The 15,312-nt window shown below is 44.9% G+C and overlaps 1 protein-coding gene across 12 annotated transcripts in view; it reads left to right on the top strand.

The window, feature by feature from the left end:
• Positions 1-15,312, top strand: part of LOC106579657 (receptor-type tyrosine-protein phosphatase mu) — a 285,182-nt gene that overhangs the window by 198,973 nt on the left and 70,897 nt on the right. For 4 of the 12 annotated variants that reach the window (XM_014159782.2, XM_014159789.2, XM_014159785.2 and 1 more), the window contains exons 13-16: positions 3,718-3,754; positions 5,294-5,368; positions 8,875-9,010; positions 13,219-13,248. In XM_014159782.2, the coding sequence (XP_014015257.1) occupies positions 3,718-3,754; positions 5,294-5,368; positions 8,875-9,010; positions 13,219-13,248 (278 nt within the window). The remainder of the gene's footprint in view (positions 1-3,717; positions 3,755-5,293; positions 5,369-8,874; positions 9,011-13,218; positions 13,249-15,312) is intronic. The other 8 variants (XM_045702732.1, XM_045702731.1, XM_014159790.2 and 5 more) reach the window with 3 other exon arrangements.

Raw genomic sequence — 15,312 nt, 5'->3', positions numbered from 1 at the left:
TGATGTAAATATTGAAGAGTGCAGGGCTCAGATTGCAACCCTGACGAAGGCCCCGCCCCTGGTTAAAGAATTCTGTTCTTTTCTTACCAATTTTGATGCTGCACGTATTGCCAGTATACATTGATTTAATTATGTCATATGTTTTACCCCCTACACCACTTTCAATATCTTTGTAGAACAGTCCTGTATGCCAAATAGAATCAAATGCTTTTTGGAAGTCGATAAAGCAAGTGTATATTTTGGTATTATTTTGGTGGACATGTTTATCTATCAGGGTGTGTAGGGTGTAAATATGATCAGTTGTGCGATGTTTTGGTATAAATCCAATTTGGCTTTTACTCAAGACATTGTGCTTATTAAGGAAGTTTAGAACTCTTACATTGATGATACTACAGAAAACCTTCCCCAGGTTACTGTTCACACAAATGCCTCTGTAATTGTTAGGGTCAAATTTGTCTCCGTTCTTAAAGATTGGGGTTATGAGTCCTTGATTCCAGATGTCAGGGAAATAACCTACACTCAGGATCAAATTAAACAGTTTTAATATAGCCAATTTTGCACTAGTGAGTTTGAGCATCTCATTTAGGATGCCATCAGGTCCGCATGCTTTTTTAAATTTGAGAGCCTGAAGTTTCTTATAGAGCTCCTGGTCAGTAATTGGGGAGTCCAATGGGTTTTGATTGTCCTTTATAGCTTTTTCTAATCCATTCAACTTCTCATGGATTTGGCGTTGTTCTGTGTTTGTGTCAATTTGAACGGTGTTGTAGAGTGTTTTGAAATGGGTTGTCCATATGTCACCATTTTGTATCGCTAATTCCTCTTGTTTAGATTTTTTTAGTTTTTTCCAATTTTGCCAAAAGTTGTTTGTGTTTATGGACTCCTCAATTAGTGTCAGCTGCTTGCTGTTGTACTGTGCTTTTTTGGTTCTGAGTGTACGTTTATAGAGTTTTAAAGTCTCACAGTAATGAAGGCGTAATTCACCATTATCTGAGTCTGTGCTTTTGGTTGGATAGTGTTCTAAGTTTTTTCCTTATAATTTTACAATCTGCATCAAACCAGTTGTCATCTGTGATTTGTTTAGTTTTTTATCAATTTCAATTGTGCTTCTTTTGCCGTTTGCCTGAATATATAGTTGATGTTTCGTACTGCTAGATTGATGCCTTCTTTACTGTGAGTGAATGTGGTATCCAGAAAGTTATCTAAGAGTGTTTGGATATTTTGGTTCCAGGTTGCTTTCTGGTATTCTTCTGTGCTGTTTTGGGCCCATCTGTATGAATTTCTAATATTGTACAGCTTACTGGGCTGTGAATGTGTGGTTGTTTCCATGTCTGTTCTTTTGAGGAACAACGTAATTTGGCTGTGATCAGACAGAGGTGTTAGTGGCTTGACAGTGAATGAGCTGAGAGAGAAAGGGTCCATGTCTGTGATCATATAGTCTACTGTACTGTGGCCAAGAGGTGAGCAGTAGGTGAATCTCCCCAAAGAGTCCCCCCGTAACCTACCATTGACAAAGTACAGACCCAGGCTTCTACAGAGCTGCAAAAGATCCCTTCCGTTTTTGTTGACGGTGCTGTCACTGTTGTTTCTATGGGGGAGATTAAGACAGTTAGAAACAGTATGGCCTGTAATAAAGCTGTCCCCTCGTGTGCTCGTTAGATCAGGTAGTGTTCCTGTGCGTGCATTTGTGTCCCCACAGACGAGCACATTTCCCTGGGCCTGGAAATGGCACGTCTCTTCCTCAAGGGTGGGGAAGATCTCCTCTGAGTAATATGGGGATTCTGAGGGGGGGGATATATATTGCACAAAGGAACACATCTTTTTCTGTCAGTACAAGTTCTTTTTTTAGTTTTAACCAAATGTGGTATTTGCCAATTTTGAGGGGATCAATTAGATTTTGTAATTGGGATTTGTACCAAATGATCAAACCTCCAGAGTCTCTGCCTCTATTGACAGAGCTGTGTTTCTGTGACGGCACAATGACCTCTCTGTAGCCTGTGGGACAGTGAGTGACAACGTCAGCCTTACACCATGTCTCCTGCAGAATGATGACATCAACATCTTTCAGATTGTTGTTGAACTCCAGTGCTAAACTCTTCAGACCAAAGGTTGATGAGTTTAGACCCTGAATGTTCCACATGCTAACTGATAGTGATTTCATGTTGCAAAAAGAAAGAATAGCAGTCAGAAATACAGTAACTATTAACTAATAAGTTGTTAATTCAATTCGTTCAACTCTGTTTCTCTCTCTCTCTCTGTTTCTCTCTCTCTCTCTCTCTTTCTCTCTCTCTCTCTCTCTGTTTCTCTCTTGCTCTCTCTCTCTGTTTCTCTCTTGCTCTCTCTCTCTGTTTCTCTTGCTCTCTCTCTCTCTCTCTCTGTTTCTCTTGCTCTCTATCTCTTTCTGTGTTTCTTGCTCTCTCTCTTTCTGTGTTTCTTGCTCTCTCTCTCTGTGTTTCTTGCTCTCTCTCTCTGTTTCGCGCCGTCTCTCGCTCTCGCGCCGTCTCTCGCTCTCGCGCCGTTTCGCCGGCGCGTTCGCGCGTCTCGCTCTCTCGTTCGCTCTCTCGCGCCGTCTCTCTCTCGCTCTCTCGCGCCGTCTCTCTCTCTCGCTCTCTCGCGCTCTCCCTGTTTCTCTCTCTCTCTCTGTTTCTCTCTTACTCTCTTACTCTCGCTCTCTCTCGGGCGCTCGCTCTCTCTCTCTCGGGCGCTCGCTGTCTCGCTCTCTCTCTTCTCTCTCTTACACTCTTGCGGTCTCTCGCTCTGTTTCTCGCTTCTCTCTCTCTTTCTCTCTTACACTCTTGCGGTCTCTCGCTCTCTCTGTTTCTCTCTCTCTCGCTCTCTCTCTCTGTTTCTCTCTTACTCACACGCGCTCTCTCCCAAACTCTCTCTCTCTCTTGCGCTCTCTCTCTTGCGCTCTCTCTCTCTCTCACTCTGTTTCCACCTCATTTTGTGGGCAGTGTGCACACAGCCTGTCTTCTCTTGAGAGTCAGGTCTGCCTTCGGAGGCCTTTCTCAAAAGCAAGGCTATGCTCACTGACTCTGTACATAGTCAAAGATTTCAGGTAATCTGCCACTGTGTACTCTCTGTTTAGGGCCAAATAGCATTCTAGTTTGCTTTGTTTTTTTGATAATTCTTTCCAATTTGTCAAGTAATTATATGTTTTGTTTTCTCATGATTTGGTTGGGTCTATTTGTGTTGCTGTCCTGGGGCTCTGTGGGGTCTGTTTGTGAACCGAGCCCCAGGACCAGCTTGCTTAGGGGACTCTTGTCCAGGTTCATCTCTCTGTAGGTGATGGCTTTGTTATGGAAGGTTTGGGAATCACTTCCTTTTAGGTGGTTGTAGAATTTAACGTCTCTTTTCTGTATTTTGATCATTTGGGGGTATCGGCCTAATTCTCCTCTGCATGGATTATTTGGTGTTTCTGTCTCGCTCTCTCTCTGTCTCGCTCTCTCTCTCTCTCTCTCTCTCGGACTCTCTCTCGGACTCTCTCTCTCTCTCGGACTCTCTCGCTCTCTCTCTCTCTCGGACTCTGTCTCGCTCTCTCTCGGACTCTGTCTCGCTCTCTCTCTGTCTCTCTTTGTCTTTGTCTCTCTCTCTCTGGTCCCTACACAGCCCTGACAGCTAATATGTTGACTGAGCTATTTGTATTTTATTTTAGAACTAATGCCTCTCATTCGCTCTCTTTTTCCCTCTCTTTCTCATTCTTTTTTTCTCCCCTCGCAGGAGACCAAAATCGATTGTGTACGAGTGGCCACTAAAGGTAGGACTGGCGCCTGTTGGCTGAAAGAGTAATCTTACCACTGTTGATTGAAGTGTGTTTCCCCTCACACACACACACGCACACAAGGATTGTTTTGGCTCAACCACATGACTATAGTGCTGTACGCAGCTTTTCTAATCAGCTACTCATGCTTTTCAAAAATGAATGTTTGCTCTTTGGCCGCTCACCTTTCTCCCTCTGTCAGTTTAATAGTGTGATAGCTGTGTCCTATTGACAATTTCAAGCTCAAGTCACATTTAAGTAAACAACAGTAGCAAATGAGGTAAAATATTAACTTAAATGGCACTTTTTTTTAAAGAACCTAGACCTTGGAGTCAAGTAGAATTGTTTGTCTTGTTTCTAACAGAACCCCAAAATATCCACCAAAATAAATGAAGTCACTATTCCACTCTAAAGTGTGTGGTAGTTTGATATGCCGTGTATAGTGCTAATAGCCTGTAGGCCATATGACTGAGCTAGGCTAGCCAAAAGGCACGCGCTCAAACTCTCACAAACCATTACCCCCCAACATAGGAAATGTCGAACAATCGTAGAAAAGGGGAAGCATTTTCATTGGCCGCAGATGGTCAGAGTTCTCTGGCCCAGAATTCTGAAATATTTGCATATTAGCATCCAGCGGAGGTACTTACAAGCTGCGGCCTCCTCTTCTCTAGCACTACACATTAGTGTGCCGCCGATCAGCAATGTAATTGTGTACAGATGGTAGATCATCTATTTTCCTTACTACATGCCGTCTCTCTCTCACGGTGCCAAGACTGGGCTATAATGCTATATGCTAATGAGCACTAGTTCCTGTGTTGTTTCCAATCCTTTTTAGCCACAGACGCTAAGCACGTTTGTATTTAGAATCCCCTCTTGCCCATCATAGATTATGAAAGGACTGTTTTAATGCTTTTTTTTTGTTGATTTCGTTATAGTTTATGGCGTTTACAGATTTTATTGGACCTGAGCGTTGGCGCTTTAAAGTAGCATCTGCTAATAGGTTCAGCACCTCTCGGGGTACCTGCCAGTCATAGCGGTGGCAGCCAATCAGATCCCCAGAGGGGGCTGTGGTGTGGGACAAACTGCTCATACAGAAGGCCATAACCATGACAGTGAGAGAGCCTGAACTGAATACTGAGGATTTTAGTGGCTCTAGCAGAATGTTTATATTCAGTCTCATATCTCTAGAATGGCTCCCTCAGGTTTCTATGAAATTCCTGTGTTAGTTCCCTCCCTGCTGTTCACGAGCACACAACACAAACAAGTAATTAACCAAGCTTCTGGGATGATTACTAATGTATGGAAACATAACCGTTGCTTAACCAATGCCAAGCTTGTGAACTATATGTAACCTTCTATTCCTCCCTGAGAGAAGTATCTCTTTCTCTCTCCCTCCTACCGTTTCTCTGCTCTGTGTGATTAAGGATGTTTTCCTGTTTGCCTGAGTCTCTTTGCTTCAACCTTGCCCTCTTCTTCTTCTCCTTCTCCCTCAACTTCCTGCATGTTGGCCTGGAACAACTTGTTATTTTGCCTTAGCCGCCATAATCGTGACACAGCTCACCACTCCCTACATACGCATCGCCCCCGCGGCTGGCGACAACCAACTAACAGGTCAGACCACCACTACAACTTCCCAGCTCTCTCCTCGTGTGTGTGTGTGTGTGTGTGTGTGTGTGTGTGTGTGTGTGCCAAGATTCATGATTCATAATGTATGTCTGTTTGTGCATTCTAATGTTTTATAACATCTGTTTGTTACATTTTGTAGCGTGTCTCGTTAAGTCAAGATGTCCACTGCCATGTTTGAGAGACCGTCAAGGGTTAACTAGGTTACCAGATATCTTATTTTCCACTTTGTATTCATACCTGTCATTTGGTCAGTATTTATCCTATTCATATCTTACAGATAGTGTGACATGGGATTTGGTACCTTGAACACCTGGTTGTGTTGCAAAAACATAGAATGAGCTCATTTTCATTCAAGGCAGATGTAGGAGTTGTGAGTGGGGAAAAAAAGATCAATACAGGCCTCTGCAGCGAGCATGAAACCGAGAAGCTGCACACTCTGGCATGCACGACAAAGCCATCCTGCTCAACCTGCTGTCAGAAAATGACATTCAAATATTTACCAGGCAGGCGCGGCTTCAAAGGAACGGTGACAACTTTCCTCCTTCTGTTTATACAACAAGCCAAATGATTCTACCCAGTCACACACAGTCAGACACTGTGAAATGGAAAATGTTCTCCTGTAAAATATTTAACCATGGACGTTTTAGGCTTGTTACAGGTCACGGGGAATAAACATGATTTTTTGAGGGGAAGAAAAGGGAACGTTAGGTGGATGCAATGTCCTAAGTACACACACACACACACACACACACACACACACACACACACACACACACACACACACACACACACACACACACACACACACACACAAAACATGTATGTTAAAAACTTTGGACTTGAGTACAAATTGTATTACAAATTTGCAACATAGTTTGAGACTTAAAATGTTCAATTTTCCCTTAAGTTATGAAACTAAACTAACTTCTACCAGTTAAACTCCAGTTAACATTTTCTAAAAAATGAGTCAGAAACGTCTAGTTTTAATACAACATGGACAACAACGTGTAGATAGGAGTGACCTGGCAGGGGTCGTTAAATATCAGCATTTGTTTTATTTACACTGTTTACGTCCTCGGGACATGATAAATGTAAGCAGTGGAGGCCGCTGTGTGTTGTTAACCAGCTCTTGTGGTGTTTCAGGCCCCGACGTTTACACACCCTCCCACACAGAGTTACAGAGAAGCACCTCGCATAGTTTGAGTTTGACATGAAACGGCCTCCCTGAAAGCCTGAAAGCTTCACTCCCTTCTTCAAAGCCGGAGATATCTGCCGTTTAAACTTGAAAAGGACCAGTGTTTTATGCCTCTTGGGGCATTCAGTTTGCTTTTGACCCATAAACAGAGATGTCAAGGAGAGGATTTGAAGTAGAAAAGCTTGGTGTGAAAGTAAATAGTTAGAAAGTCCAAAACAGCTGGAGATGTTTTGACGTTTTCCGAACAAACTGGAGATACCAAGGGAGTCAAGCTGATCTTGACTGTTCAGTCTTTTAGTTTGGGAATATATTTAAACCCCCCCAATGTTTTGTGTATTTTTGCCCACGCAAGGTTTACCTGATAAGAGTCAGGCATCCTCCTTACTGCTTTCCTTGACGGCCTTTTCCTCACCACCTAAACCCCTCAATAGCTCTCTGGTTATCCATAGAGCTATATCTAGTGGTATTCACAATTATATGGAATAGCTGATCAATTGATAGCAGACATTTGCGTTCTGAGAGACTGCCTGCCTGGTAGGTGAATGCTAATGACTGTCTGTCCCCCTCTGGACTCAACATGGAAGGTCGGCAGGTAGCATTTAGGTCGTTGGGTTTGAATACCTGAGCCAACAAGATGAAAAAAAATCTGTCTGTGCCCTTGACTCTAATTGCTCCAGGGTCAGTGTTGATAATGGCTGACCCTGACTGTGACCCTCACCCTCAGAGTCTCGGGGAGAGTTGGCATATGCAAAAAACACATTTCAATAGGACAAATATCAGCACCGATCAGATTATTATCATCCAAGGACATGGTCAACCTTGGTGTGGAACCTGAAGGGTGGTCACCCTCTCTCTCCTAGGCCCTCTGTACTCCAAGCCTACCCTCTCCTCTCTCCCTTCACTTCACCCAGACTCACCCTTCGGAGTAAAACAAATTGTTACCGTGGAATAAGCCACCCGTTTGTTGGCCCCCCTATCCGTCACAGCGGTAACAACGATAGTGATGGATGTTGTCACCCTTTGATTGAAGTAGTGGTGGAGGCGGGGAGGAATAGATTCGGGGGCCGGGGAAAATTGAACGACGTGTCCTGACTATTTTTCATCCCAAACTCATTTAGCGTGAGGAAATGGATAGTTCATCAGGCCGCGGGTTGACGTTCGATCACATTATACAGTAAACAGGAGAGCAGGAGGCTCTCTCTCTTTCTGTCTCGTTCCCTCTATCTATCCCTCTCTCCTCTAACTCTGTCTATCTCGCTCTCCTACTTTCATCTCTCTAACTCTCTCTCTCCTCTCGTTTGTTTGTCTCTCCTTCTCCTCTTCTTTCTACCTTTCTCCCTCCCTCAGAGGGGAAGGTCCCAGTACTAGTGAAACAGTGGCTCTTCTGCGACGCTGCGAGGGGCCTGGTTATCTCATTGGAACAGATTTGAAATGCCTTGGCCCTCGGTGTGATCACCCGCCACTGCCTGCTTTGGGAATAAATTGCTCCCTAGCAAGTAGCCCCCCTCTCCCTTTCCCTTATTTCGTGTTTGTGCGCTGCCGCTCACCGCACTACAGAACATGACCCAGATTTGAATATCCAAACGCAACAGAGGCAACGTGCTCGAGCTTTGTGTCGCCCGAAGACAATGGGTGTGTAAAAAGGGACAGTTAATGAGTTTATCTGGAACTCTCAGGTGCAGGAGCTGAGGCGAGGGCAAATTACTGCATCATTTAAGGATTGGGGGGAGGGATGGGGGGTAAGATAGTAGTGCATAAACACATAATGCCAGGAGGGAGGCTGGAGGACAGACAAGGGAGTGCACGGCTGAAGTGTAGAGCAGCTGTGGAAGCCAGAGAGAACATGCAGCTGTGAACTTCACTGTCGTCAGTCAAAAATCAGTTTCATCACATGGAATTAAATGTAACATGGAAAGAGGCCTGCTTAGCATAGTATGAACTTTCACACAGTAAGGAATCAGTATTACAAGGTTGGTCTTTTCCTGCCATATGGAAAAGGGATTGTACGATGCTGGAGTTTTCCAACTCCTAACTACAGTTAGACCACCCGGTAGACTTGAAGACAGCGTTGTCGTAATGAACTATAACAACAGTGTAGGAATTCCCCTTCTCATTTAAAACCTTTCCCTATAGTCTTACATATGCAATGCTTCACTGGTAACGGGTGTTGTCTTAACCCTGCATGAGTCCTTGATGAGAAAGAAGTGAATGACGTGACAACCATAATGATGATGATGACATGGATCCAAAAATGGCCGCCTGGTGACGGTTGTAACCCATTCTCTTTTACCATCAGGGGCTGCGACCAGGAAGCCTGACGCGGTGGAGCCGGAGAAGCAGACGGACCACACTGTGAAGATCGCCGGGGTCATCGCTGGTATCCTCCTCTTCGTCATAATCTTCCTCGGCGTGGTACTGGTCATGAAGAAAAGGTCAGACTCCCAAACTGTCTTTGTACTGTCACCTGTATGGTACAGATGCAGCCACTAAAAATGCTATTTCCACAATCTGTGTCATTTCTGTACAGACAATTTGTGTGTGCAATTAGTCTGCAACTTTTTAGAGTCTGCAATTGTATACTATGTGTTGCTGTCTACATTAGAGCCCTTTCTCAACACATCAAGAGTTAGTGTATTGAAAGAAGGTTTGAAAGTTCCCATGCTCCCTGAGGTCCAGCGTTACCCTGATACTGTAGATTAACAGGAGACTTGTGTGCATCGTGTAATTACATGAAAGGCCAAATCAAATGAATTCCCTATGATTGTCGCTTCACCTTCAAACCCCCCTGCATCGTCAACGTCAAGGCTAAATCGTTTATTTGATGACACTGATAAGCACCATTTAAAAATGTTTAATGGCACTGCTATACGGTATGCATTGAAATATTCATAAAACAAATACCACTGTATTAATGACCTCGGCAATGGGAATAGGGAAATATTTCACAGGCTTATCTTGTGGCAGGAAAAACTAACAAAGATAAGAGGGAAAAAATTTATGAAAGCACTATTTGTTTTCAAAGAGTCAGAGATGCCTGTGGCTGTGTAGCTGCAGGCTAGTTTACATTAGCCCTAGTCCAATGCAAGAGGGAGGGGGGAAGAGGTGGCATGTGCTACACAGCAGCCCCAGGAACTGATGCTGAGCAAATAGCCAAGCGGATGCTGAGCAGATAGACAAGCGGATGCTGAGCAGATAGACAAGCGGATGCTGAGCAGAGATACAAGCGGATGCTGAGCAGAGATACAAGCGGATGCTGAGCAGAGATACAAGCGGATGCTGAGCAGAGATACAAGCGGATGCTGAGCAGAGATACAAGCGGATGCTGAGCAGAGATACAAGCGGATGCTGAGCAGAGATACAAGCGGATGCTGAGCAGAGATACAAGCGGATGCTGAGCAGAGATACAAGCGGATGCTGAGCAGAGATACAAGCGGATGCTGAGCAGAGATACAAGCGGATGCTGAGCAGATAGACAAGCGGATGCTGAGCAGATAGACAAGCGGATGCTGAGCAGATAGACAAGCGGATGCTGAGCAGATAGACAAGCGGATGCTGAGCAGATAGACAAGCGGAGGCTGAGCAGATAGACAAGCGGAGGCTGAGCAGATAGACAAGCGGAGGCTGAGCAGATAGACAAGCGGAGGCTGAGCAGATAGACAAGCGGAGGCTGAGCAGATAGACAAGCGGAGGCTGAGCAGATAGACAAGCGGAGGCTGAGCAGATAGACAAGCGGAGGCTGGGCAGATAGACAAGCGGAGGCTGGGCAGATAGACAAGCGGAGGCTGGGCAGATAGACAAGCGGAGGCTGGGCAGATAGACAAGCGGAGGCTGGGCAGATAGACAAGCGGAGGCTGGGCAGATAGACAAGCGGAGGCTGAGCAGATAGACAAGCGGAGGCTGAGCAGATAGACAAGCGGAGGCTGAGCAGATAGACAAGCGGAGGCTGAGCAGATAGACAAGCGGAGGCTGAGCAGATAGACAAGCGGAGGCTGAGCAGATAGACAAGCGGAGGCTGAGCAGATAGACAAGCGGAGGCTGCGCAGATAGACAAGCGGAGGCTGAGCAGATAGACAAGGGGAGGCTGAGCAGATAGACAAGGGGAGGCTGAGCAGATAGACAAGCGGAGGCTGAGCAGATAGACAAGCGGAGGCTGAGCAGATAGACAAGCGGAGGCTGAGCAGATAGACAAGCGGAGGCTGAGCAGATAGACAAGCGGAGGCTGAGCCGATAGACAAGCGGAGGCTGAGCCGATAGACAAGCGGAGGCTGAGCCGATAGACAAGCGGAGGCTGAGCCGATAGACAAGCGGAGGCTGAGCCGATAGACAAGCGGAGGCTGAGCCGAGAGACAAGCGGAGGCTGAGCCGAGAGACAAGCGGAGGCTGAGCCGAGAGACAAGCGGAGGCTGAGCCGAGAGACAAGCGGAGGCTGAGCCGAGAGACAAGCGGAGGCTGAGCCGAGAGACAAGCGGAGGCAGAGAGACAAGCGGAGGCAGAGAGACAAGCGGAGGCAGAGAGACAAGCGGAGGCAGAGAGACAAGCGGAGGCAGAGAGACAAGCGGAGGCAGAGAGACAAGCGGAGGCTGAGCAGAGAGACAAGCGGAGGCAGAGCAGAGAGACAAGCGGAGGCAGAGCAGAGAGACAAGCGGAGGCTGAGCAGATAGACAAGCGGAGGCTGAGCAGAGAGACAAGCGGAGGCAGAGAGACAAGCGGAGGCTGAGCAGAGAGACAAGCGGAGGCTGAGCAGAGAGACAAGCGGAGGCTGAGCAGAGAGACAAGCGGAGGCTGAGCAGATAGACAAGCGGAGGCTGAGCAGATAGACAAGCGGAGGCTGAGCAGATAGACAAGCGGAGGCTGAGCAGATAGACAAGCGGAGGCTGAGCAGATAGACAAGCGGAGGCTGAGCAGATAGCCAAACTGCATCCACACGCACGGTGTAGCGCAATGGGAGTTTGGTCAGATTTCTCTGGGGTATGTTCTCTACCCTGCTCTCAGTATCTAGAGCCCTCAATCTTTACTCCTCATCTAATCTGGGACTGATTTAGACCTGGGACACCAGGTGGGTGCAATTAATTATCAGGTAGAACAGGAAACCAGCAGGCTTGAAAGTTGTAATAGTAGAGTGCACAAGGTGCTATTTCTAAATTGGGTAGTGCATCATCAGTTCCTCTTGTCATGTCAGTCATTACATACTGTAGAGAGCTATTAATAACTTGTCAGAAATGTCCAGATCACCTAGCCCATGTCAGCTAGTGTTTTTTAGCTAGTTTTTTTAGCCTCTAGATTTTGTTGTAATGTTTGAGTCACTCAAATATCACATGAATACACATTATTACATACACATTACACAAATATCACATGAATACACAATACATGGCAAAATGGATTTTTATTGCACAAAAATTAGCATTTAAAACTGGGGGGGCGCACAGGATGTTGCCCAATACTGAAATGGGGGCCTGAGTGAAAACATTTTGGAACCCCTGATCTAAAGGGTAGTAAAGTGGTTTCATACTGGACGGTTGTCAGTATAGCTATTGTTCTGTATTTCAATCCAATGACTATTCATTAAATCATGATGACCTTCATGTTTTATTAACCGTTTTTTATTTCAGCGATTCTAATCGGGAATCAGGGACCAAACCACATCAGCAATGGTTTAGCTGTGTCCTTGATGGTCACACAGTGTATGTGTAAGAAAAAGTAGAGGCTTGTGTCTCAGAGTAATAACTAGTGTCAACGTTAGTGTTGTTTTTGTTATTACTGGCCAATGTTCTAGTTTGTTCCTTCTTGGATTGTCAAACAGTACATGTAAGAAAAAGGAGAGGAATATGTTTCTGAATATTAAAGTTGCTGTTGTACAAACATGTTATTCCAGCCAGTTCCTGATAAACTTGCTCTCTAAACACAGCTCCAATGAGCTTCCTCCCCTGTCCTCTTCCTGCACTCGCCCACTCTCCAATAACACTACAGCCCACCTATCATCTCAATAACAGCCTCTCACCTTCACTAAGGCGCAGGTTGGCCTTTATTGTCATGGCCTGGAGGCAGCTCTGCAGAGTGGTCACTAGCTGGCACAGCCACAAAGTCATAACATCTGATTTTAAGCCTAACCTTAACCATACTGCTAACCCTAATACCTAACCATAACCTGAAATTAAGACCAAAAAGCTAATATTTGTTTTCCTACATTTTTAAGATATAGCCAATTTTGACTTTGCAGCTGGCCCATCTAGCGTAAATCGCTCAGTTCTGCCTCCAGGGTAAGACTCATGACAATAAACGTCAACCTGCCACTAATGAACTATGTTACCTACAATTCTCTCCTGCAACACCTGCACACCTGACTTGCCAATCAACAGGTCACTCTGCCCACCCACTGTAACTGAATGTTGTAACTCTGTGGGCCCTCACCCTCTACCCCTCCACGCATGACGTTGTCCCCCCAAGCAACCACCTTGCCCTCACAGTCGTACTCGTAAAAAACGTCACTTTATGCCTCCATATCGTGCTTTTTTGGTGGGTTTCATTTCTATATATTTTTCTCCAGTACATTAATATTTTTCCTTTTCCTTTCCTTCCATTCCATTTCCCCTCCTGTCCCCCACCACTGCTTATATCCTACCACCACCCCACTGGGCAGAAGAACCTATCACTCCTACACTTACTACCTGTAAGTAACCCACTTTGTGACTGAAAACGCTTAGTGCCATGCTTTCTCGATCTGCGACCACCACCTTTATTTACCATGCATGAAACCTCTGGTGACTTTTCTCTCCTTTCAAACTGCCAGCCAGGGCTTAATTGGTCTAACATTGGCTAACGTAAGCTAACAGCTAGCAGCTAATGTAAGCTAACGGCTAGCAGCTAACGTAAGCTAATGGCTAATCTACTCACCTCAAGATCCAATTTGAAGTCCAATTGCCAATATCAAAGTGGAATTGCAAACATTTTGACCAGATCATTTATAAATAATGGATAACATATATAATTGATCTAAATTAATTGAAAAACTGACACTCAAATGAGGCAAAATGCTTCTTTCTAAATTGTGACGACGTTCCAGCCAATGCTGTAGTTTGAAAGGGGACCTTGACCAGTCACTACTATTATAAAACAGTTAGAAAACCTATAGACGTAGATACTACTATACTTGTCCATAAACATAAATGGAGAACTCCGTTTTCTCCTTGTATTGTGCTTTCTAGATTATTTTGTGCTTTATTGACTAAGAGGGAAACTGTGTTCTCTGTAACCCAAGTAGCATTGCTCCATTGGAATGGCCAACTAACCCAGCCCGTCCCATTTTCAGAATATCTGCGCAGGCATGAGACAATGAGAGGGGGTCAGTTTTGTGTCCTACTCGCCTCTTGGCCTAACCATGTCCCAGAATCCACCTCAACACGTCAACTCCCATGATCCTCTCTGTCCGTGGTCATTTCGGTGCTGCTCATTTTTCCATTTTTTTCTCCATGTTTTAGATCAGTTGTTTTTGCAAGGCACTGTTGACACCATGTACATTCCTCATCTGCACCCTGGTACAGTGGTGCTAAAAGCCTACTGTGATGGTGACGACAGCTTTGTGTATGATGCTATGCACTCTGTGTATGATGCTATGCGCTCTGTGTGGTGGCAAAGGAGCAAAGAAGGGCTGTAGCAAGCCTTGTGTATTACAGCTATGCTGTAGTTACAGCTATGAATAAGAGTCTGCTAAATATCCATAGGGAGAGAACACATACAGTGCCTTTGGAAAGTATTCAGACCCCTTGACTTTTTCCACATTTTGTTACGTTACAGCCTTATTCTAAAATCATTTTTTTTTTTAATCCTCAGCAATCGACACATAATGACAGTGAAAAACAGGTTTTTATACATTTTTGCTCATTTATTATAAATAAATAAAAAATACCTTGTTTATGTAAGTATTCAGACCCTTTGCTATGAGACATGAAATTGAGGTCAGGTGCATCCTGTTTCCATTGATCATCCCTGATGTTTCTACAACTTGATTTGAGTCCACCTGTGCTAAATTCAGTTGATTGGACATGATTTGGAAAGCCCGACACCCGACTAAGATCCCAGGATCTGAGAAGAATGGGAGAAACTCCCCAAATACAGGTGTGCCAAGCTTGTAGCATCATACCCAAGAAGACTCGAGGTTGTAATCGCTGCCAAAAGTGCTTCAACAAAGTACTGAGCAAAGGGTCTGAATATTTATGTAAATGTGATATTTCCTTTTTTTTATGAAAAATTGAAGATTGTGTAGATTGACAAGAAGAGAAAAAAAACAATTTAATCAATTTTAGAATAAGACCTAACAAAGTGTGTAAAAATTAAAGGGGTCTGAATACTTTATGAAGGCACTGTACAGCCCAGATATGAGGACATTTTATATTTTTCGATTCTAGTTATATCCCCCCTCCCCTCTATATTTGGAGCTTGTTGCTTGGATTTCTAAAGGAGAGTTGTTTTCTTGGTGTCTTCCAGAAAATGCTGTTTGGTTTGTTATGCCCAATTAACTGTCCCATAGAGGGATGAGCAGGATTCTTAAAGCGGGAGATGTGGTGCTGTCTTTCCTGACTTCCGACTTTTCTCTTTCTCCTTTCTGTCCCTCGTGTTCTCACGCTTCCTCCCCTTATCTATTTCTCTCCCTGTATCTGGTTCCCTGGTCTCCTCTCATGCTCTTCCCCTCTCTCTCCTTCTTCCTCCCTCTCCCCCTCTCTCTCCTTGGCCGTTT

This window comes from Salmo salar, chromosome ssa19 (assembly GCF_905237065.1).
Source record: "Salmo salar chromosome ssa19, Ssal_v3.1, whole genome shotgun sequence".
Classification (NCBI taxonomy): domain Eukaryota; kingdom Metazoa; phylum Chordata; class Actinopteri; order Salmoniformes; family Salmonidae; genus Salmo; species Salmo salar.
The sequence above is the reverse complement of the archived record's forward strand: the minus strand, read 5'-3'. Positions and strand labels throughout refer to the sequence as shown.